A 23,899-nucleotide genomic window follows, 5' to 3' on the forward strand; every position below is an offset into this window, starting at 1 on the left:
GAGCCGGGAGGTATTCGGTTTCCACCTCCAGGAACCTCCGGGTCAGTTCCCTATCATTTAGTAGCAGATACAGATTTATCTTTTGCTTGTACTAAGGAAACGAAATGAAATGACAATTTATCTTCCCTTTATGCAGTCAAACATCATGTCAAGGAGGAAAAAAGGTCTCTGGGGATATGTCAGAAATGCTCTTTTAACCTTCAAGTATGAATAATTTATGAACCAATGAATCTGAATGAATTTGACTGACAGATGAGCAGGCAAGGGCACCGAGACACAGTGTAAACAAAACTTGCACCGGTAGCTAGTTTACAAATCACGCACAGACAGCATTTTGTTAGCAGTTAGTACAGAATGAGGACCATTCAAAATAAGGTATAAATATCCTTCTTTTTGCTCCACAATAACTCCCTTCTGCATCAGCATGAAAATAAAACACGTTTTGTTTATTCAGCAGTATTGCATCCAAAGGAATTTTCATTCTTTGCTAATGTTGTCCCTAATCCTGTTTTTGGACAGCTTTGAAGAAATGGTGCTGGCAGTGACGGCGGTGTTAGAGGCGGTTGGATCAATGTGATGCTGCAAGTTCTGATCCATTAGGTGTGCGTCATCCCAGAGGCAGTGAGTCACTCAGCACCCCAAGACCATACCAGGCATGACAAGGATGAGACAGGAAGAGCGCTGTCTTTGGAGGTGACTGGGGGCTCCAAACGACAAACATGAGAATGTCTGCATCCTCTGTGACTGCCTGCTTAGGTCTCCCTCTCTGTCTGCACGCAATTTTCTGCCTGGCCATTTGTTTGCCTGTCAACTTTTTGCTCTGCTGTGTCTTTGTCTGTCTGTCAATCTGTCTGTCGGTCTCTAACGCACAGTCAAATGCGCTTGTGACTCTAAATGTAATCTCATTCCTGGCTACTCTGTCACTCCTAAGCCTGGGGTTTCAGCAGAGCATAAATAATCACCTTGTAAAAAAGACACAGAATTTCATTACTGCAGTCACTCACTGATACTCAAGGAAAGCAATATTTTAATTATCAAAGAGCATAGTCTAGTTGTTAAAAAGCTTGAATGAATTTGTTGCAATTAGCTAAGTGATTCTGGATTTCTTCATGACATACTCCAAGGGTAATGCCACCAGAGCAGTTCCCACAACCAACAGCTATGTGAAGCAAATTAAGAAACAGCATTTACTTCATACATTTCAGAGGCTTGATTTGATTTGTGAACATTTTTTGGGATGAATGTGCTGAGTCTCCAGGCCCAGACTAAAGGAAACAAATGAGCACCACAGCCGCCACAGTGTCTCAGACACATTGCCTTGTAAGTCACAGGTGACTTTGATCTAATGAGCTAAGTGAAACATCACTCCTGCGTCTGGTCTCCTGACCTTTTTGGGAAGGACTTTGAGGGAGGGTGTAGACAGCCAAAGGGCACAGGGGCCGCAGCCGGAAAAGATGGGTGCAGGTCATTGCTTCAGCAATAGAGGCCCAGGTGGCAAATAGATGGGTTAATAGATTGTGGAGAGAAAGAACAAGCAATGATGAGTCATCCTGCAGGATGGCTGAGAGCTATGACGGGCCTTAAGGGGGGGCTGCAGGGAAAATCATTCGTGGGGACAAAGCGAGACCAACCATTTCAGAGTTTTAAAACTCTCCCTAGTGTGCTGCAAATTTAAAAGCAGTGTAATGTTATGTAATGTTGATGAATTAAATGGAACAGAGAATGTATTTCAACAACTATAACTGCACTATAGTATAAACAATGTTTTCCATTAAGTGATGCATGCTAATATTATTAGTCCTGTGTGTATTTCAAATTCAATTGATCAAATCTTTCTTCTCTGGTTCGTCTTACGGTGAACAAGCTCTAGCTGTAACCCTAGAGATTTCCCACACTCCATACTCTTCTTCTACTCTTACTCTGCAGTATTTGAAATGGAATGTTTACTGGATAATATAATCCAGTACGCTACGCCTGTGTGTACATATGGATGTAGCACTATGTCGGCTTGCTACGTAATAAAGCAGCGTGTGAATTTCTACCAACTGAAATGATGCAGGGTGATGGCAGGACTCCTTGTTGCTTTTCTTTCCTCCTGTGACATCCTGCTTTTCCTCTCATCCCCACCTCCTCATCCTGCCACACTCCTCCACCACACGACTTATGTTTCAATGTGGCGGCAGCCCAGAAAAACCAAGCCAACAGGGCAGCCTTCACACAGCTGACTTGTGCCCATGGTATGAGAACTGAGCTGCAACTAAATCCAGTGACACAATATATACATATATATATATATATATATATAGACATTTAGCATTATTTAAAATGGTTTACAAATGAAGACACACGCATACTCATCCTTGACATGTGCATAATTATATAACTACAATATCTAAGGCCACACAAATCACTCACTTACAGTAAGTAACCTATCTTGTCATTCTGATCAATGCTTTTATTTTTTTACACCATATGAACAAAAGTATTGGGACACCTGACCATTACACCAAAAGGGACTTTGCATTCTAAATACATACACAGCATTGCAGCTATAACAGCTTCCACTCTTCTGGGAAGATTTTTCCTCAAGATGTTTCTGTGAGAATTCTTGCCCATTCAGGCAGTAGAGCATTTGTGAGGTCAGGCATTGATGTTGGATGAAAAGGTCTGACTCAAAATCTCCGTTTCAGTTTATTTATAAGGTGTTTGATGGGGTTGAGGTCAAGGTTCTGTGTGGGCCAGTCAAGTTCTTCCAACACCAAACTCATCCGACAATGCCTTTATGGAGCTTTGCTTTGTGCACTGGGGCACAGTCATGCTGGAATAGAAAAGGGCCTTCACCAAACTGTTGCTACAAAGTTGGAAGCATAGCATTGTCCAAAATGTCTTAGTATTAAGATTTCCTTTCACTGGAAGAAAGGGGCTGAGTCCAACCCCTGAAAAACAGCCTCAACCCAACACTTTTGTCTATATAGTGTATTTTGAAAGAATGTATTCTCTCTACAAAACATATTTTCTAGTGCCGTGTGCTTAAAGTGCCTGTGGTCGATGTGAAACACTGCATTCCTACCTTACATGTATAGCCACGTTTATAAGAGACTTTGTGGCTCTCACCACACCCATTTCTCTCTCCTTCTGCTCCCCCCATCTCTCTCTCTCTCTCTCTCTCTGCTGCAGTGCTTGTCCCCTCATGGTCCCTCCAGCATAAACAGCCATTCATCACCATTCAGAGGATTTAAGTCAATGCCAATTGGATTGCCATCGACTGAACTGATAAATTATGGCAAATGACAAAATGAATAAGCTGCGCAGCCACCTAAACTCAACAACTGAGGAAAATGGGAGGGAGGCAAGGAGACAGCCTGGAGGTTTCAGAGGGCACAGAGTTTGAGTTAAGGGAATAGGAGCAAACTGTCTCAGAAATTGAGTTTCATTATGGAGGAGCACTCTGCTGGAGCAAAGTGTCATGTCACCGAATTCTGAACAGAAAGGTGAAAAATTGATACATTTGTCCGTGTCCACTGCTATTAATTTACAGAGAAATTGGGTTGTGAAGTGGAGAGATGGCCTCTGCAGCTATTGATTGTTTATTTCTCATGTCAACATGACAGATGTTTTCTAAGACAGATACTTTTGACAGACAGGGCATTGTGTTTGTGTTCACATACGTGCCTCCATGTGTCCATATGTCCAGGGTAGGACTGGGCAATGATATTATAATAACAATAGAATATTATTATTTATTGTGTTTCAATAAAATCATATCGTAACAATTTTATCATATGCTTTTAACATTCTTCAACTCTTTGTCGCTCAAATAAATGAATGGCAAAGTTAAGAAGAAGAAGAAAATTCTCCATTAGCCACATATAAAAGATCTCTGCATGCAGGGAGAACATGCAGAACTCCACACTGAAAGGTTCGGCCCCAGCTGGGAATCACACCCAGGACCTTCTTGCTCTGAGGAATTGAATACAACTTGTTGAATAACAGTGGAGCACAGTTCATTGTTCAGAACATCACTTTGATAGACATTCAGCGTATCAGTGAATGCGCTTGTGTGTGTGTGGGTGGGTGTGGGGGTGTGGCTGTGTTTGTTGCACACATTCTATCAGTAAGACCTTATTGATGGATACAACATGATGTATTTAAATCTTCATTCTTGCAGCCATGCAATACAAGACAATAGACAAGATACGTTATCCTACTGAATGCATATGAAGCAGGATAAGCTGACTGTCATTTTTATGCAAAGGGACAGGGCTATTGTCATGGACGAGCACGATGCAGGAGATGGTGCTGCGTTGACAGCTGTATCCGTGCTGAGGAGTTTACTGACAGCAATAAATTAGTTCCACACACTCAACGGGAAAGCATAATTAGCCAAACACACGCAGACATCCAGGAGAAACATTCTGTATCCACTCAGGCAAACACGCATCAGACGCACACACATACGTTCATGAGTAAACTCAGGGATGCAAACAGATTCTGGCAGCACCCGATGGCTGCTGTAAAAAATGTACTTATACATAGGGGCAAACGCACACTGCACTAACGTGAAAAGCACTGCGAAGCAGAACACTGTAAATGACAGCTGTTCTCTGCACAGGCAGCAAGGCAATCACAGGGGCGCGAGAGAACACATTCACACTTATTTTCCACACAACAGGATGTTTCAGGACACATGGAAACACAGTGGAACGTACCCACTGTGTCCTTACACACTTTGCACAATCTCACCTCGTTTTCTGCCAAGGCACACGCACACACACACACACACACACACACACACACATACACTATAAGCAAGTGTTCTCACACATAAAACTAGAGAATGGAGAAAATGTGACAAGAGAGGGGGTAATCACAGGTGAAGGGGAGAAAGCATGAAAAAGGGGAGTGCGCTTCCCGTCAGAGGCTCTCCTGCAAAATCTGTTTTTAAAAAGTGAAACGTGTTGGATTTGTTACAGTTGCAGTTAGAATTCATGTGCCGTCACTCTGCTGCCGAGAAAGACAGATGTGTTGTACTTGCAGATGGCAGGGGTCAATATGCAGAGTGCCATGCAGTGCGTGGGTGGATGGATAGGCAGAGGGATGACCATAGGGTTTAGGGAGCGGGCCATGTGAACAGATGGTCCTTGGTTGCCACCCAAGATCCCATTAAGAAAGATGGCAGGGCTGACCTATTTCTGGACCCACCATGCCGTGCAAATCTACTGCACAGAGAGAGAGGGCGAATATCTACATTCATAGGTTATAATCCTCACTGTTTTTGTTGGACATTATGGGATTACATACGTTGTTTCTGTAGCACCAATGCAGGAATCAATTAGGTGAAATTATGTGGTAATGCAGCAGAGGAATTCAGCCTACTCATATTTCCAGCTGTCCTGCTAGTCATTTCCTCAGACATTGTGCCCTTGAGTGCTTAATGAGGTCTTTCTACAAAGCAACTGGGGTGATACGGTTGTCAAGAGACCGATGAGCCATCCACTGTAGGACCAGAGGTGCTTTGCCTTTCACCTACGTTCCACATGTAGTGCCTTTGTGTGGACAGCTGTCTTGAGGGACTCAGAGAGACACTTCCTCCTTAAGCTGCAGCTGCCGCTTTAGTTGCTTACTTGCATCCTGTTCTGTGTAAATCCCCACAGACTGGCTTTTTTCCCCTTTACCTATCAATCCATTACCAACAGCTCTTTCAAAACCATTTAAAAAAAAATTATAATTGATAATTAAGAAAATATTTGTTTTTTTTATTGACTGAATTCCCAGCAGAAGATCGTTTGATCGTTGATTACGTTCAAGTTCATTGCCCCTTACGTTTTTCCCTTTGACCCTGAGCTTAGTGTCAACTGAACTGCAGGTAGATCATGTGTGAAAGGGGTGATAAATATTTGATAAGCTGATATTGCAAAGGTGACAGGCGACACAAAAAGAGCTAAGGACCCACACCGGATCATGCTAGCATCAATCATTTCCACTGGTATTTTATAAGGCACATGAGGTGACACAGAGCCTAATCGAAACTGGATATATGGCTGTGTGTATGTAATGGTGGTTGGGAGGGGCTCATGCATGTAGGTTACAGAGGCTACAGTCACACAAAGACAGGGGACTTTGACATACGACCAGTCTGAGGAAACAATGTATTATCAGCACCTTTGTCTCTTGAACCCACATGAGACACAAAGATGAACACATAAATTCCCTCTCTCTCTCTCACACACACACACACACACACACAAACACACACGCATAAGTGCTTGTGTGCACCTGCTGCTCTTTGTTTACTGTTATTACATGGCCATCGCAATGCCATGAGCCTTAATAGCTTTCTGCACTCACAGCCTATGGCTCTGCAAAGGGACTTTTTAAGAAATAGGGCCACTAATGACCACAATGATTCTCATGCAGGCCGTGTCTGCTCTTAATGGCGGTGCAGCCTTGATGGATATGTGTTCATTTAATTCCTTTCTCAAGAGAGCAAAGTAGTTTGGTAAAGTCACATTAGGCACCAATGCGAAAACAAGCCTTGTTCTTCATGCGGTGGTAATTTCAGCCCAGCATGGGGAACCAATATGGGGGACTCCTGGGCCAAGCTGCTGCCACGGGTGGATTAAGATTTGTCTGGTAATTCAATAAGCCTGGGGGTATACTTGATCTTTCACCAACAGTGAAGTTATCAGGGCAAACAAATGAACGGAGAAGGAGGGCTGCCTACCAGACGCTATCTGTCTTAATCTGCTTTGGCTCTGACTCTTCCACCTGGATAGAATTGAGCCTGCATCAAGCTTTAATCCCACCTGTGTGTGTATGTGTTATTTCTGCTTTGCCCAGGCAGACACCCCCTTAATGTCAGATGACTGAGCGCCACTACACAGCAGTTGCTATGGTTACCAGCCAGGTTCTGTGTACACGGATACTCACCGCAGTTTTGATCTGCAGTGAAGCACTGATGGGAAAGCAAGAGTTCCACAAAATCCCCCACCCACACACACACACATGCCATCATGCATGTATTGTATATGTTGGAAAAAATGCTAACATATACACTTGCACATATGTACACATTCCACTGCACGAGAAGATGCTCATTCACCTACACAGAGCACTCATCAGTATATATTGTGCTGCATATCATTAGAATGAGCACGTAAGCAAACAGCCTGCTGGGCAGAATCATCAGCCGCACCAGAAGTAGTACGAATCACAGTAGGTGATACACTGGGAAATCTCTTTGCCTAGAAACCAACAAGAACCTTATTTCTCACCAACTCTCACAACTGTGCAGAGTCTCCATCTTCCTGTCTGTCTCTCTGTCTGCCTCTATGTTTCTTCTTCTTCTCTCTCTCTGTTTCACACGCACACATGCATACATAAATACAGTGCAGATTGGAAGCGCTCAGTCAGAGCAGAAGATGAAAGCGAGAGGGAGCTGCATCCATGCCAGCAGAGCTGTGTGAGTAGGAAAGTGATGAAAGAGAGGCTCATTTAGTAAATTGACAGCTCCCTTCACGATTCTTCATCTTTCACCATGAAAGGCCTGAATCCTTCTCCAAGTTTCAGCTATTCTCACCAGGCGTCACATTTCAGCAAACATTAACAATGACAATGTTAGAATTTTAATATTTTTACTCCGAACTCTCACTGCTGCCTCATTCAGTCCACAAATGCACAGTGGATGTTTGCGCAAGACATATCAATGTCAATATTCTACAAAGATGTTGTCTGTTGCACTGTGTAAAGGGACACGCCATACAGACACTGTGCATGTTGCAGCACAAACCACACCCTAAACTTCTCAGTTGTAGCTGAATGTTTTCAAAGTAAAAAGCTGCCAGGAAGAGCGGAGGATGCAGAGATGTTAAGTGTTTAAAAATCAAGGCAGCTAATAAGGGCTAATAACGAGGCTAGCCGCTAGAGGCAGCATGCTGCTCATAGCTAACTGCCACTCACTGGAGCTAAGCAGCAAACATCTTGCTAAGCTGAGAGGAGGAGCACATGAGAAATGCTGCTGACAGAAAGGCAGTTTTTAATTTTAATAATGAAGCAGCACAGGACAGAGGAGGCGTCACTGCAGATGGATCAGGATTTGGCAAAGAGTTGTCAAGTGCGGGAGACGTTCTGGGGACAGAGCGAGGGATGACGCTAAAGAAAGGAGGGTCAGTAGGGGAGAGCGACTGTAATTCATACCAAGAGAAAAGCCACAGTGACAGCCTCTTACCTACTGCACAAACACCACATATGCTATCTCTCAAACTTGACAAATAAATCTCTCCCTCACATACACACAAGCATGTGCATGCACACTCACACACACAAATGCACACACACATTCATTGAATCAGTTGGCAGAGCCACAGCAGAGTGAGTTACAGCATGCCGCACATAGGCCACTGCAGCAGAAAGAAGGCTGGACTTTGCCAGCCAAACAGTCATCTGCAATTCAGTCAGGACTGAGTATTTGTGGGTATCAAATTAATTGCTCTACAGAATGTCTCCCGTGGGACCTGTATAAAACAGGTGAGTAAATGTGTACATGGCAGTGGATTATACAGTGGATTAATCTGGATGCCAACTTGGGTGTGAAAACCAGTTGCAACTGCTGCACTTATCTAAATTGCAAGCTGTGCAAATGATTGGTGACAAAAAAAGTGCTAATGGATTTGATTCTGAATTATTTGGGACTTGTGATATTTATATACACTAGAAGAGTGAAAACCTACCAGAACTCTGCCAGTGAGCGTCTGAGCAGAGATCATGACACCAGCCCAGTCTTTCACCGAAGTCATCCATCCCACCTCACTGGCTGGGGCTTCCTCCTTCTCATCAGCACCCTTTGGTCTGTCTGCTGCCTGATTGTTGGCGGGATTGTTCACCTTCTGTGCCTCCTGGAAGAAAAAAAATAACAATCTGTGTAAGGAAGTGGAGCATATGAAAGATTGAAAAAAAACATGAAGTGGCATTCAACAGCGAGGACACAAAGACACTGTTGGCTATGGGCAAAAACTATTTCACGTAAAACAGGAAATCATATGCAGGAATAAAGACCCATCCCTACCTCTTCTCTAAGAGCATTAAAGGTTGTTGAATATAATCAACATACTAAAAAAAAACACTTACCAGCCCTACTGTAAAACATCCTGTTAAGTTGAATGCTAAGAATTCTGTATTTCTGAGGTCATGCACGTCTGCATTCATGACAAGCTGCAGTCTGCGAACCTACTGCAGCCATCACGCCATGATGGCATCCATCTGCTGTATGTGTGTGTGTGTGTGTTTGAATACATTTGAGTGTGTGTGTTAGATAACAACAGAATGTATGTGTAGTTACTTTTGCTGTTTTGCACATATGGGTCTTAAAGTTAATTGCTCCTCCGGGTAGACTGTTGTTCTCATGCAGGCCTTTGATCGTTCCTTCTTGTGTCCGACCGAGTGAGCAGAGTCGCATGGCAGTTCATTGACATGCTTTGCTTGGCGCAGTCATCGCATGCAGCTGTTCCTCAGCAGCCACTCACTCACTCACTCACTCCTGATTTGACACAAGCAGGCACTCAGCTTCACTGTCCTTATGGCAGAAAAGGGAACTGAGTAGATTTCCCTGTTGTTTCACAGCCTTTGAAGCAACAAAATCCTAAATGTTTATGCATTACACACACACACATGCACCGTGAGGCAAAGTTAAGGTTCCTGTGTGTCACCCGCAGCCTCATAAAACCACAGGATCAGGACCAGCAAATGGCATAAACGGGGAATCCCTGGAATTGCAATAACTTTCAGCCCCCTTGATGGCGACCCATCACTCCTTTCCAAGGCTCGTATTACCGCACAGTACACATGCACTTTACGATGTTCCTCCTCACACTGACATCCGATAAGTAGCCATCAAAACAGATTACGTGCTATGCCAACAGAGTGAAATTTGTTTCCTAGTACTTTACATGTCACATTACCACAGTTTGTTTGGATGACCCCATAACATGAAAAATGATGACACATTCATGTCATATTCCTAACCACAAGGAGTAAATTACTTTTAAAAAGCAAATTTCAATCACATAATTTGAATTTGTATTGTTTAACTTGAATAACCGCTTTCAAAAATTGAATCTGAACGACGTAATTTGAAATTGTATATATTAGTTTGGAACTCAATACCAATAAAAGTGAATGTAATATTATGAAATTCAGTTCAGTTGCTCTAAATCTGTGTTTGATCCTCGCTTGTAGATTCAACTCTCCATGTACATCCACATTCAGCTCAGATTCATACATAATTCAAATTCAGTATCCAGTTATTCACATTTCTGCCCATGGAATAAAGACATACAACCAAAGACCAAGCAACCACAGGGGTGACCAATATTGTACGTGCCCACATGCAACACGAAAGCAAACAGGGCACCAACTTGAGCATTTCTGCAAGGCTAAAGGGCAGTTATTACAGATGAACCCAAGAGAGTGCTCTGTCCATTTCAGGAGGATTGTCTGGTCAAATTGGATTACATTTCATAATGATATGGCAGGGACACAGCTGCCATTTTCCTAATTTGATTCCAACCCTATAACAATGACAATAAACTGGCCCTAAAAAAGTCATAAGATCATTATCTGTTCTTGCCGTTGGGCCTCTCAGTACTGCAGTGGATAATTCAGTTACTTATACTTTCTATACTCATTAAATAGCTTAGTGTTTGGAGACTCGCCTACTTTTGCAGTTCCCATTAAGGGTGTGATTTGAGGCATTCAGTTTTGTCTTTGAACTCCACACTAAATCAGAACCTGATTACAGTATAAATGACGTGTACTATTACTAGAAGCAGAAAATTTGGAACTCTTAAAAGTTCAAGCTCATATCACAAAACCTGGATGATATGCTGTAAATGTGTAACTGTGCTTATGCATGCTGAATGATTAAAACTGTGCTTTCTCTCAGATTCTCAACCACCTGCCATTCCTCCGTACTTCTTCAGTACACACTTGACTACGTAACAGCATGCATCCCGCCTGTCACATGCTGGAAATACTCAGCAAATGTGTGCGCATGCAGGTCATCATGCGCAGAGATGTCTAAGATTTCACTCGGATTGGCTGTGTGCCTGCTCGATAGCATTTCAAGCATGTTGTGGTGGCATAGTATGTGCTAGCCTGTGCTCAGCAGTTATTTCTCAGCCAGAGGCCCCAGCAACTTCACACTCCACACACATATACCACAGTTTAAAGACACCACATCAACCCAGAACTACTGTATGTGACAGAAGTCGCTCTCGCATTGAAAGCGAGAGTGACTTCTGTCACATACAGGAGTACCTGTTTCTAGGTCTTCTTGCTGCTGCTTCCGCTACATTTGTTTTTAAGCATGCTGTAAATGCCTTGAGACAGAAAACCTGTCACAGCAATTTTGCGGTAAATACTGCTAACTGACAGCCTCGCTAGCACTGCATCACATCATGGAAACACCAAACAGTGTCTGCAGGAATTAGCATTTTAAAAACCACAACAGTTAGACGTGGATTTTAAAAGGATTTCCAAATATGTAGAAGATAGAAATTCCATTATTTTGTATTTGTTTTCAGATAATACGTATAGACCTCCATGGATGCCAGGTTTATCTGGGAAGAGCAAGTCTCCCTGGAATGCACCTGAAAATGGAAGCTCTGAGAACACAATTCAGCAGCAGCAATGCTTTGCTGTGTGTGTGTGAACATGTGTGTGGTGGAGGGGAACACATGAATAATGGATGCAGTCATAAACTGATGGTTGGGCAGATCAGAAGAGACAATGTAAACAAGAAATTGCTTCTAGTTCATTTGAGTGGCCGGCGGTGGGCCTGAGCCTAGCGAGACAGAGCCACCGAAGCGGGCCGTCATGGGAGAATCCATCTGCTATCGCTATATATACACACCTGTGATGTCAAACTGAGAGAGAGACTGGCAGAGAGAAAGACAGGGGCAAGGGGGGTAGGGGGGCGGGTGGCAGCAGGAGTCCATAAACATGTTTAAAACCAAACTCAGCACAGGAACAATGATGTGATAAAAGAAGCAAGGATTTTAAAATAAATGTCATCATTAGAATAATAATTATTTTGATTCATTTGTATGTTTTAAGTTGCAGTCCTTAATATTTTCATTAAATTAAACCCCATGATTATACTATTTATGGTCAGGATTAATTCAGCAAGTGTCATTCAGTGTTTACTCATTCAGAAATTACCTCTCTTACATTAGCTTTCATCGTCAATAGTGGAGTCCACCATTCCCACACTGCTGCTAGTTCCTGTTAAAAGTATTTTGCTGGCAAAACATGAAGTTGTGAGGAAATGTAAAGTCACTGACATTAATACAGCAATTGTTCATTAAAAACCATCTATAAAACAAAAGCCATTTCCAGCAATTTTTTTTTATTGCCAGCAGATCAGTTTTAAATATTGCAGGGAGTAAACAAACAAACAAGAAGGAGTAGCCACAGTGAGCTGTTAGATGAGGAACCGCGGGCGACAGACTGCACACCTCCAACTTCTCAGCAAGGTAAACAACTTTACTGTGTCCTGCTGTTGTGTGAAAAACTACTCAAGACATGCGCAGTATGACATCAGAAGACTGTTACAATCATTAACTGATGGACCATGAATTTGTGTGGTCATGATGTAAACAGATGCACCTGACACGAAAGTTGCTCTTCTGGTGTATTTCTGACGAAGCAGCTTCTCAGTTATTGTTTCTTGTAGTATTTAACCAGTCTTGCTGTTACCACCAGTATACTCGTACTGGTTCTTTTTCAACCTACCCATGTCCTGTTTTGTTGTCCGTCCATTATTTTATACTTGCTACTTTTTGTTGTTTTCTGTGGACAGTATAAAGCCTCTTAATATGAAGAGTACTGGTGTGACGCCTGTTAAAATTCCTGTTTAAAAATGTATGTAGTTCATCTTCCTACTTCAAGGAATCTTTTTATAACAAGAAAGATGAACACTGTTAATATTAGGATTGTACCAATTAACAGAGTACACAGGGGAGGCCTGGTAATAATGAGCATGAAAAAGACTGATAAAACATGACACAGGGAAAAAAAGACAAAGAGAGGGACTGACAGTGAGAACAGGACAGGGCAGAGACAAATAGACAAGAGGCAATGAGAGACAAGGAAGGACAACCACTCAAACAAAGAGACAGAGGGCGGAAAGAAGACAGAATGACACAGCGGTAAAGCGAGATGGGGGCAGGGATAATGACAGAGACACAGATTACGAGACATCAAGGGAGACAGGAAAATGAGCAAACACAGGACAGACAGAGCGAGAAGACAGCAGCACAAAGACATAGATAACGTAAGACAACGAGAGAAACAATTAGGTTCAAGACAGGCAGCAGGACAGATTAGGAGGAAGCGAAACGGGAAGTCAGAGTTAGGGACCAGAGACAGAGAGTGGGACAGAAAGAAAAGACAGGAGCAAGAGACAGAAACATGCCCATGTGACTCCGCTGATCTAACAGGACTTGGCTTAAGCGCAGCTGTTCCTCTGGCTTTCGTCCGCAACGCCGGGGAAAACTCTATTCCAGTGCGAGAGGCTATTTATAGCCTAACCCAGGGAGACGTGAAACTAGTGAATCTCATAACATGCTCTGTTCCCCCCTGTTTGCTATTTTAATGCCGGTACAGTTACCCTGTGTCCCTGGGTTACAGGCCTACACTGGGTCACAGCAAAAGAGAAGAGGGAGGAAGAAAAAGGAGCCTCTTCGCATTCTGATGTGCATGCACACATGCACAGGTGCAAGGCAGAATCTGACAACACCACGCAGAGAAAAGCTGTTATTTCTGTGTACAGGTCATGCCAACTGAACCATGTAGAACTAAGAGGGGGGGGAGGGAAATGGTACAGACTAATTTCCGTCAGGCCATAGGAAGTCACATGTGACTTTAGTGATGTACATATCTCTACAAAAAAAGAAACAATCTCCACAGATGGTGTCACAAAAATCACATTATCTTCTATCTCTGATACTCACAGCTTGTTTTACTGTTGAAGAAGATTTAAGTGCAAAAATAGAGCATTAAATAGAGGTGAACATTCTGATTTGGTATGATAGGACTGTGTGGGCCAAAGCATGTTGATCCAGAGGTGAAGGGCTTACCCAAACTGCCATGTGTTTAATTTAGGGATTACACAGGTACAGCCCGGAACGCAGTCTAGTCAGGACGGCACCCATGCCTGTCACCGCTTTTCATATCACTGCGCTGTGATTTCACAGAGGCTGGATAGAGAAAATCTGAACATGTGGAATGTGGAGTTATAAGGCAAGCTACATTTTTTTTGTGCTCAGGTTTATGTCCAGGGGTGCAAAATAACTTTTAGAAAATCACAAATTTCAACAATTTGCACCAAGAAAGTATGAAACTGATGTCTGTCTCACAAATACAGCATGACAGTTTGATCACAGGTCTCACCAAGGACACCAACGTTATCAGTGCCATTGAAGAAGTTGTCCATTTCCAGAATCACAATAGTCCTGCCTATGCGCTGCAAGCCAGAGTAGGATTAGACGGTTTGTGGACACTGGACTAAATACATGACATCCACAATGTTGGCAAACAGGACGACAAGCCAAAGGGTTTACATCTCTCTGCACCTAACCTGGACATCACACACATCCTCACAACAGGACAAGAACTCACTCCTCAAAATGGCTGCGCTCCAACTAAGCTTTTTGTCTCGATTGTGACGTCTCCTCGGCTAGCAAAGAGAAAACAATAAGACAGTGAAATGAAAAAGCATAATGTAAGCATGGCAGCGCATGCTGTCCGAGACGTACATTCTTTCACATCCCTCTGCTCAAACAAAGACGACAGAATAAAGACACATCCGCATTAATAATAATCATACAAAGTTTATTTACATAGCAACTTTCAAAAACCAGGTTTCCAAAGTGCTTAACAATCGTTAAAAACAAAACCGACAAATTGTACACTGAATATGTATGTAATAGATAAAAAGGAGATATAAAATTTAGAACCAATAATCTTACTTTCCTACAACTGGAAGGAGAATGATAGAGGAAAAAAACTTGAATGTACTGTCCTGTCGATTCATAATGCTGTAATGCACCTCCTCCATTGATACAACATTTCAAGCCCCAGTGCTCCGGGATAAAAATAGACGACGCACTGAATTGTGGGAGATTGAAAGGTCAGCACTTGTCATTCGTAACGTCTTTGAGTTTTAACATCTTAATGTCAGCAGATAATAGATGCCCTGCGGCTTAAATGAGGGCATGTTTAAGATGTAGGCTACATAATAAAAGAACCCTAATGGAAGTTTTTCACCAGAACATTTCTGGTATAAGAAAGGGTTGGCTAAAGAGCACAGAAAGTGAGCTAACATATGGCTGCATCTGTATTCCCCATGTTGTTTGGTGGCTGAAAGCTTTAGGGACTTTCACAGTCAGGAGAACAAATCAAATAACACTAACTGCAGGTTTCACTTAGTTCACGATGTGGCTGAGCAATAAATGGCGCCAAAGCAATTTCAGACCTGAACAAATCAATATCATCGTTTTCTTTGCACTTTCCATTACTCCTAAATACCCCTGATGTGTGGCTGATATCAGTTCACTTGAATTTGCACCCAACAATCACCTCTGCGCCTGTCCCTGAAGCCTAATAACACACTAAGTACGAGGTAAGCAGCTGTCAATCAGGCTCGCTTGTCGCCTTTTCCGGTGATCTTGGCTGCTACTGTATTTGGCTGTGAGCACAGACAATTTCCCCGGTAATCACCACGGAAACTGGACATTAGAAAGATTTATGGCCTCATGCAAATAAATAAGAGACAAGATAATTACATTAATGTAGACAGAGGAGAGCCAATTGAACAAATGACTGTTTAGGGTAAAAAAAAAAAAAAAAAGAAAGGAAACTACGGTTAATGTGAAGTCATTACATACCGTACACACAAATCACATTCTCCTCCACGTGTGCACAGGCAATTATTTAATTATTGATTTGTTTGTTAATTATGTATATTGCTAGCGTTGGCTTTTAACTATCATGATGGCTCACATTCATACTTTTCATGAAAGTGAGCTCTGACATGAAGGGAAATGCTTGAAATTGTTTTGTTTAATAAGCAACAGGGACAAAAATCCCAGTTTATCTGCAAAAAGTCTTTCATTCTCTGGATATTGGAAACATTCTATACACTAAATGTACAGTAAATAACAAAGATGTGTGGTGACCCAGACTGTAACCTATGATATTTTTCCAGAGGGGGGATTGGGCCTACATACCATTTTATCCTACATGAAAGGCTGTTGTCATTCAACATGCTTGAATGACAACAGCCTTTATCGTATACTAGAGCCATCAGTGGTATAATCACCTGAGGCCAATTTCCACCATTTTATACAACACAACAACATACATGTGAATGTGGATAAATATACTGTACATGTGGAGTATTCAAGAGGAGAACCTTTAAGGTCCTAAAGCATTTAGACATCACAAAATATATGTTCCATGTGTTTATTTTTTTTTGTTTTTTTTTAAAGTCTCCTGCCTTAGAGTAGACTGAACTTTGACGATTCTTTAGAGTGTGTCTGTGATGTTCCTCAAAATGACATATTTGTCCTTGTGATGTTGTTCCTGCTTAGAATCACCAACCTCTATCAGTTCACCTATACCCTGAAGGTTGACTCTATTTTCTACTATTGCTCTGACAAACAGGACTTTCATGGAAGGGCACTGGACAATTTTATGTGTGTGTGTGCATACAGAATATGTGTGTTAAGGGCAATGATTGATTTCCATTTCATCTGGGGCTCGGTTTGTGTCGGCATCGCTTACCACACCTATGAATCAGGAGGTAATAGTGTGCCTCCATGCTCGCAGCCCGTCTGGACCTCCTAGCCGTGGAGCCAGTGGCAGAACTCATATCTCTGCTAGCAGAGCTCAATGAGCAGCAGGACACTTTCAGCTGCACACAGCACCATAGAGCCAAAGGCTAAGGTCCTTTTATTAATACAGCACGGCCGGCAGCTCTGTTATGAGATGTTTTTGAGATATTAGAAGAGAAGCACTGTAGCATGAACACATGCGGCTACTTGTAATTTGACATTCCTGAGGCAGGTGCAGCTAAAATTTGTTTTGTCTCATGTTGCTTGTAAAATACATTTTACTCATGTTAATACAAACAAGGTCACTGTGGAGTTTCCACAGTAGTGTTTGCTCTTTTGTGGGCACACTGCTATGGTTTCTTGGCAGATTACTGTCATGGACAGCAGATTTTTGACCTTGACAAGTCCTTGATAGTGCTTCTGCCATTTCAGAAGCCCTTTAAAAGCTCAACAATTTCAATTTAACTGAATTTAAATGTTTAACAGTCTATAAAACAACAGCCTGTTCTTATACCAAGAACAAACTGACCGAGTAGCCTGAATGAATCCACACAAGACTGCTGCTAGTCTCAAAATGATGGCTCAGTTTTAGGAATTAAGGACTGTAGTAGGTCTTTGTGCCTTCAAGAACACAATCAGCTGCATGAGAGCTGCAGCACATTAGTTAAATTGTTTAATCTACAACTTGTAATCCTTATGAAAGCCTTCTCAACACATATTGCATTCACTGTTTCATAAGATGCAATATATCAAAGCATACAAGAAAGATATGATAAAACACTTACTCGTGATATTAATAACATTGTCAGATATGCTATTTGGAAAATTAGTTGTTTAAATAAAAAGATGAATTAGAGAAAAATGAAAAATATTGAATGATTTTCAATATAGGTGATAATCATGCATTGCATTGCTGATAACATCATTAAAAAATACATCAACAGGTTTCTTATAGTTTACACAATGCCAGAACATTTTATTTCTGTGTTCAATCATATTAGTATTTTTTTCATGACATCCTTTTTCAGTGGGTTGCAACACCACAGCCTTGCTGCTTCCACACCCTCAGTGAATTTAAAGAGTAGCAACAGCAGCACAGAGAATAACAACAAGAGTCTTATCATCAGTCACCTGCCTTAGCCCTGATCCCCTATTGCCCTCTGAACACTTTAATGAGCTGTCCTCCCAAATACAGACAGACGGAGAGTTCTCTGTCAATAAGCAACTCAGCGTACGACAGAAAGATGAAATCAGGGCCCATTACCTTCTGCAGAACAGGTTGTTTAGGTGTTCTCCGAGAGTGGAAAACAACCAAGACGGTAGCTATTGCCCTAATTGGCTCCCTGCTGTCTAACCTGCGATGATCAATGAGCCCCACTCTATAAAGAGCAACATCTAAACATGACTGACAGATACATTTTTAGCAGCAAACTGGTAAAGGTGACGAAGTGCAGTCTTGAAAGCAAACAACAAACAAATCAGCTTTGCACTATAACAGGTCAAATTATTTTTATGTTTTTGTATTTAGCAATTACTACTTGAAAACTGAATTGAACTGAGGTGTATTTGATTTTTGCAGTGCTGTTTTTGGTGAAGTATATTTCATTGCTATGTGCTACTTGCTTTAGCATTTTGTATGGTTTGACAAAGCTATTTTCTTTTTATTATCTGAAAGAGCCAACTTGCATTCCTGTTCTTTTGAACCAGTCAAACCCCCTAAAAAAATATGCCAGTTACATCACACTTGACAAGCGTATCTTTTTATCTTTTTAAAGAATTTGAAAATGACATTTGTCACAAAACCAGCAACCTTCGATTTTTACAAATCATGACTCAATAGTCTAAGAAATGGCAGCATAATATTGAAAAAAACTGTTTAAAAAAAAAATCAAAGGCCTAACTGAATGGTTGATTGGGAGAATCATGACACGTGTACGGATTACTCTCATGGGAAAAAAGTTTATGTTTGTACTTCTTGATGTGATGCAAGTCTGCAAAAGCAACAGTTGCACCTAGTTTTAGCGCAACAATAGATGAAACAGCCTGACTTTGAATGCACCACAGTGAGGGAATATTACCAAATTGCAAGTCCAAGGCAAAGTTGGTGCCATTCTCACATAACAAAAACACAATTTCATAGCCTGCAAGTTTTATGCACTTGAACATTGCTTTGTAACTGTACAGAAATGCTGCTATGTATTAATGGTCATTTATTAGTTTGCATGTTTGGATTCAGCCAACAAGAAAACAGCACTGTTATTTAATGAATCAGTCGCTCCAGATAATGTGTAACCACACAACAACAGATGAGTGGGAGTTGTTGCATGATGGCACACAGTTTCTGAGCGTTGCAGTCCATGCATAAGATATGAATGACTAAGTATGAGCACCGTGTGTCTCATCACGCCAAGCTAGCAGATGCGCACATTTGCAACAGCGTGTCCTTTGTCCACATAACGTTTTCGATAAGCTTTGTTTCACAAAGATGTAAAATCAAACATAATTGTGGGCGTGTGGTCATTGTTTCTTCCTGTGTGAAGCATTCTGAGATTAAATGGGTAATTAATTAGGTAATGAGCCTTCATGTTTAACTGCTACCTTCAGAGCTGTCACATTGTTTAACCTCTCTTTATGATCTCTTTTGATTTGTGCTCTCCTCTCCTGACCATCATCCAATCAACCCACTATTATACACAGTCACGGTTGGCTGACTATAATTCAACCCCTGAGGTACAGTTTGAGGTAAACTGGTACAACCACACATCTTCTCCATCCCATTCTCCTTTTCATCTCCTCTACCTCCATTGTCATCTCCTTTACTTGCTCTTCGGATCCTCTCTGGCTCTTTTTGCTCGCTCTTCTCTTTCCCACTTCACTCTACTCCACCGGCTTAAGAGAAGCCTGAAGAGACCGAGGAGATTAGACTCTCTCTGCTTGAGACAGGTCTCATTACATTTATCTTCTCCTGATGCAATAATACCCTAAAAACGCTCGCTGTTGCCAGCCAATGCACAAGACTGTGAATTTACTGAGACAAGCTGAAGCCACACCTATAACGTGGAATAATGGCAAATGAGGTATGCGTTTGAATTTTAGTCAACAGTGCCTGCAGTTAACTGTTTAGCGATAGCAGGGAGGAAAAAAAGGGTCTAATTTGGGTAATGAGGAGCCGTCAATAAAGCAGGCCTTAAATTCCCCAATTTCTGAGAATGTGTCAATTAGTTCCACAAACTACATTGCACAATGTGGGGGTCAACAATGCTATTTGGGAAATGTTCTTGTTTAAGGCAGTGAAAAAGGCAGTCATTTGAGCCTAATGATTCAGAGACTTGCCCTTGATTTGAGAATAGCTCAGAGGCTAACAAATGGAAGTGCAAATGATTTTCTGACTCTAGGCTCATTTAATCATTTTAAATTTAGATCTCACGCCTCCCACTGGGGAAAATAAATCAGCTTGCTTCATACAGAATTTGCATGTTTTAACCCCGGAGTTAGGAAAAGGAAACGCGAAGAGGACACACAGTAGATTATTATGGCTTGTGTTCTCCTATCAGCCAACACCAAGACCCTCAGTGTGTTCCACAGGGAAGGTTGTGTTTCTTTATTGTGACCCTAGACAGAGAGGACTTTGACCCAAGCTAACAAGATCCATTAGGAGAAACCGTAGTCTGGATGAAACATCGCAGCAAGTGTGTATACAAGTACTCAAGCCTACAAAGAACCAGTGTAATTATGCAAGATGGCAGCGCAACAAACCAATCTGTGTGTTTATAGGAAAGGTCATTGCCTTTGGAGGAACATTGGACTGTACTGCACAACATTAAGCCTCTATGTGATGTCAAGTGTGAAGTGGGCTGCCGGGGAGGACTGAGGCACCCTCTCTCTGTCTTTAAAAAATGAAAGGATTTTTACTGTAGGATGAAACATCCACAGACAAGGCACACAGAGCTCGGAGGAAGCGCTCTGTATCTAAGTCGAAGCATGTTTGTTTGTGTTCAATCTAAGACGAGTGTCAGCTCTGCTCTCCGCTGTGATCTGCCTGTTCCTGTTAGCGCCGTTGTTGTTGTGTTCGGAACAGGTTTGAGATTTGAGGAGTTGACAGGAAGTATTGCGGGATTGCCTTTTGCCTGAGGTCGAGGGAGGCATTCCCTGTGATGGTGCTGCGATGCCGGGGTGGTTTGTGCGGGTAAGAATGGAGAAAACCACCTCCCCAGAGTCAGCAATTTGACCCTACAGGCTGCACTGTTGAGTTCAAATAAACAACAGAGAAAATTCAGCACAAAAATAAAAAGTGTTGTCAGGGTGCATTAGAGGGAGAGTTGGCGAGAGCTTTCACATGGGATGATGTGAGGACTGAATCAGCTCTCCTCTACTGTCCACACTGCGTGCACTTGATCACTGCAGCACTGTATGAACCCAAGGACAAGTCAGTGAGGGTGACACACAGAATGTGTTATGACTACATTTGCATGAGAGGGGGATTTAGTTCATGAAATTATACCGCAGCAACAATGCAGGCAAAAAAGGGAGGAGTGTGTGTGTGTGTATGTGAGAGAGAGAAAGAGTGAATAATGAATCATGATGGAGCAAGAACTCTTCATAGCTCTTCGTTTAAAGATGATCACTTGCTGTCCTTGCAGATGACAACTACAATGATGTACTCCCTGGTTGTGTTTTGATGCATGTGGACAAGGGAGGGCAGCCGTTACAAGGCTTGACATCCTTAAACAGGGGTGAAGATATACTTACTAATGGTTGCAAATGCATACAGCATATAACTCTTTTCTGTCAAGTAAACATCTGTGCAAAGATTTCATGTGAATGACACAATGTTTGTTACGTCATAAAGATGACAGTTTACATTATGGCTTTATCTGGGTTTTGAGAGAGCTAAGAGAGAGCCTCAATAATCCTCATCTAGATACATTACGCTTGTTGCCATGAAGTAACCTCCAGCTCATGAGCTTCTCTTCAAATGCAGCGGTGAGGAAATCCACATCACTAATCCCCAGCCTTAGTGCATTTATTTAACAGGGTCTGGATGGCCAGTGAAGGTTTACTCTAAGAACGTCTTCCTCTTCCCTTCACCAGCTAATAGCCACTGTTAATCAATACTGTTGTAAGTGCTTTTTAGTGCTCAGCACCAGGCTCATTTGTCAAAATAAAAGCCGTAAGAGGCCAAGGGACTAATCAAAAGGGATGAAGCAACAGGGAAATTTGCAGCTTGGTAACATGAGAAGGAGTCAGGGAGGGATGGGGAGGGACGCAGCGGCGGCTCAAGAATGTTCGGCAGCAGCGTCGGATTACAGCATACTGTGGAAATTTAAAAATGATTACTGTTTTTCTGCACACCCACCAATTATTATCAGTTTTCTATTTTGCAGCAAAAAAAATAAATAAATATGAACAAATGATGGAAAAAAATAGCATCCAGCAAATACTGCAATTTGATATTATGACTTACTATAGTGAAGCAATAATATTAGGGATTTTTGTTGAAAAAAATTAACAAAACACGGTAAGGTAGGGTTGTAATAATTATTCCAGGAAGCTCTAAACAACTCCATTTCAGAGGGCTTGCAAATTAAATCAATCAGATTTTGAAATTCAAGTTGAAATTCAAATTCAATGGGTTCAATACAAGCATCAAAGATACAAATTTATGCAATTTAATATACAAATGGCACTAATGTCTCTCCATAGAAATCCATTACAACTCGTCAAGAGAAACTCAGCTTAAGCGCGTACGGCGCAGGCAAGTACGAGAACATGATGGACAAATGTCGCTCTCATAAGAGCAGTCCATCGCTCATCGCTTGTCGCTTAGCAACAGAGACCTGGCGGGCAGACAGTAGGTGTGTGAGACAGAGTGTGTGGGAGGGGGAGGTTTGGAGGACGGGGGCAGAGCGAGGGACAGGAGCAGAGCAACAGGGAGAAAAAGACACACAGGCAGGCGGAGAAAGACAAAGAGGAGATGTGAAATGCAAGACGCATGTGGGAGAGATGTGGCCGGAATGAGCACACGGCTGTTTGGAGTAATAACAAAAGTGATAATTCAACAGTTTGGAAAGTAGCAAGTATAAACAGTTTTAAGTCTAGCATTAAGCAAAAGAACTGTAAATAATGTGCAAAAAATCCTAAGCCAGCTGATGCTCGTTTGATATCATTTACATTTCTTGGCCTGGCGTCAAATTAAATATGTGCATTTGAATAAATCCACATCACTTTTGTCAGCAGAGATTAACAGCGCGACACAACTCGGCTATGAATTAAGGTCCAATTAGAGAACAGTTCACATAGTTTGTACAACGTTTACATAATTTGTTCAATAATCACCATGAGAAGGAGATGTGAAGGTAAACGATAGGAAAAAATTGTTTTGGGACCACAGCAGTAGATTCATATTCCTATTAATACATTTTCAGAGCACCTTGACACAAGCTCTGTGATTTCCTGTGTCAGTTGTAACATGAAAGCTATTTTGTTGTTGCCTCAAAATAAAAAAAAAAACAAACAAAAAAAAAACACCACCACTGCTGAAAACGCTGCTGTTTACAGACACTCAGCTCACACTGGGAGTTTCTGGTGTGTGCACAGAATCAAAGTACTCACAATAAAGAATGTAACATATGGAACACCACAGTGCTGCAATTCTAAGGACTGGTAGGTTTTTTGATCAGACTGTATTTCAGCCTTAAAATAATCTGGTTAAGAAGTCGACATGACAACAAAGAGAGGACGGATTGTGTGAAAAATAAACAAAGCTAATGACACACTTTCACACGCAGATACACATTCGTAGGTGTAAGATTAATTTTCAAAGTCCAGATACACATTTTTACTGTATTTTTTTTTTTTTAACTGAACTGAAAATGTCAAGGTTACACGTTTATAAATCTTTTATTTAAATATTAAAAGCGCAGCAGTAGGCATTAAAGGCGTTCTAATAACACAGGTGGCAAAATACCAAAATACCATCACGTTATTTTTAGTTTGGTGGAGGGTGA

General features: G+C 41.7%; 1 protein-coding gene across 12 annotated transcripts in view; it reads right to left on the bottom strand.

The window, feature by feature from the left end:
• Positions 1 to 23,899, bottom strand: part of kcnma1a (potassium large conductance calcium-activated channel, subfamily M, alpha member 1a) — a 124,955-nt gene that overhangs the window by 82,502 nt on the left and 18,554 nt on the right. For all 12 annotated transcript variants that reach the window (XM_046401225.1, XM_046401218.1, XM_046401217.1 and 9 more), the window contains exon 2: positions 8,730 to 8,894. In XM_046401225.1, coding sequence (XP_046257181.1) covers positions 8,730 to 8,894 — 165 coding nt within the window. The remainder of the gene's footprint in view (positions 1 to 8,729; positions 8,895 to 23,899) is intronic.

The sequence above is a fragment of the Scatophagus argus genome, chromosome 10 (assembly GCF_020382885.2).
Source record: "Scatophagus argus isolate fScaArg1 chromosome 10, fScaArg1.pri, whole genome shotgun sequence".
NCBI lineage: Eukaryota > Metazoa > Chordata > Actinopteri > Scatophagidae > Scatophagus > Scatophagus argus.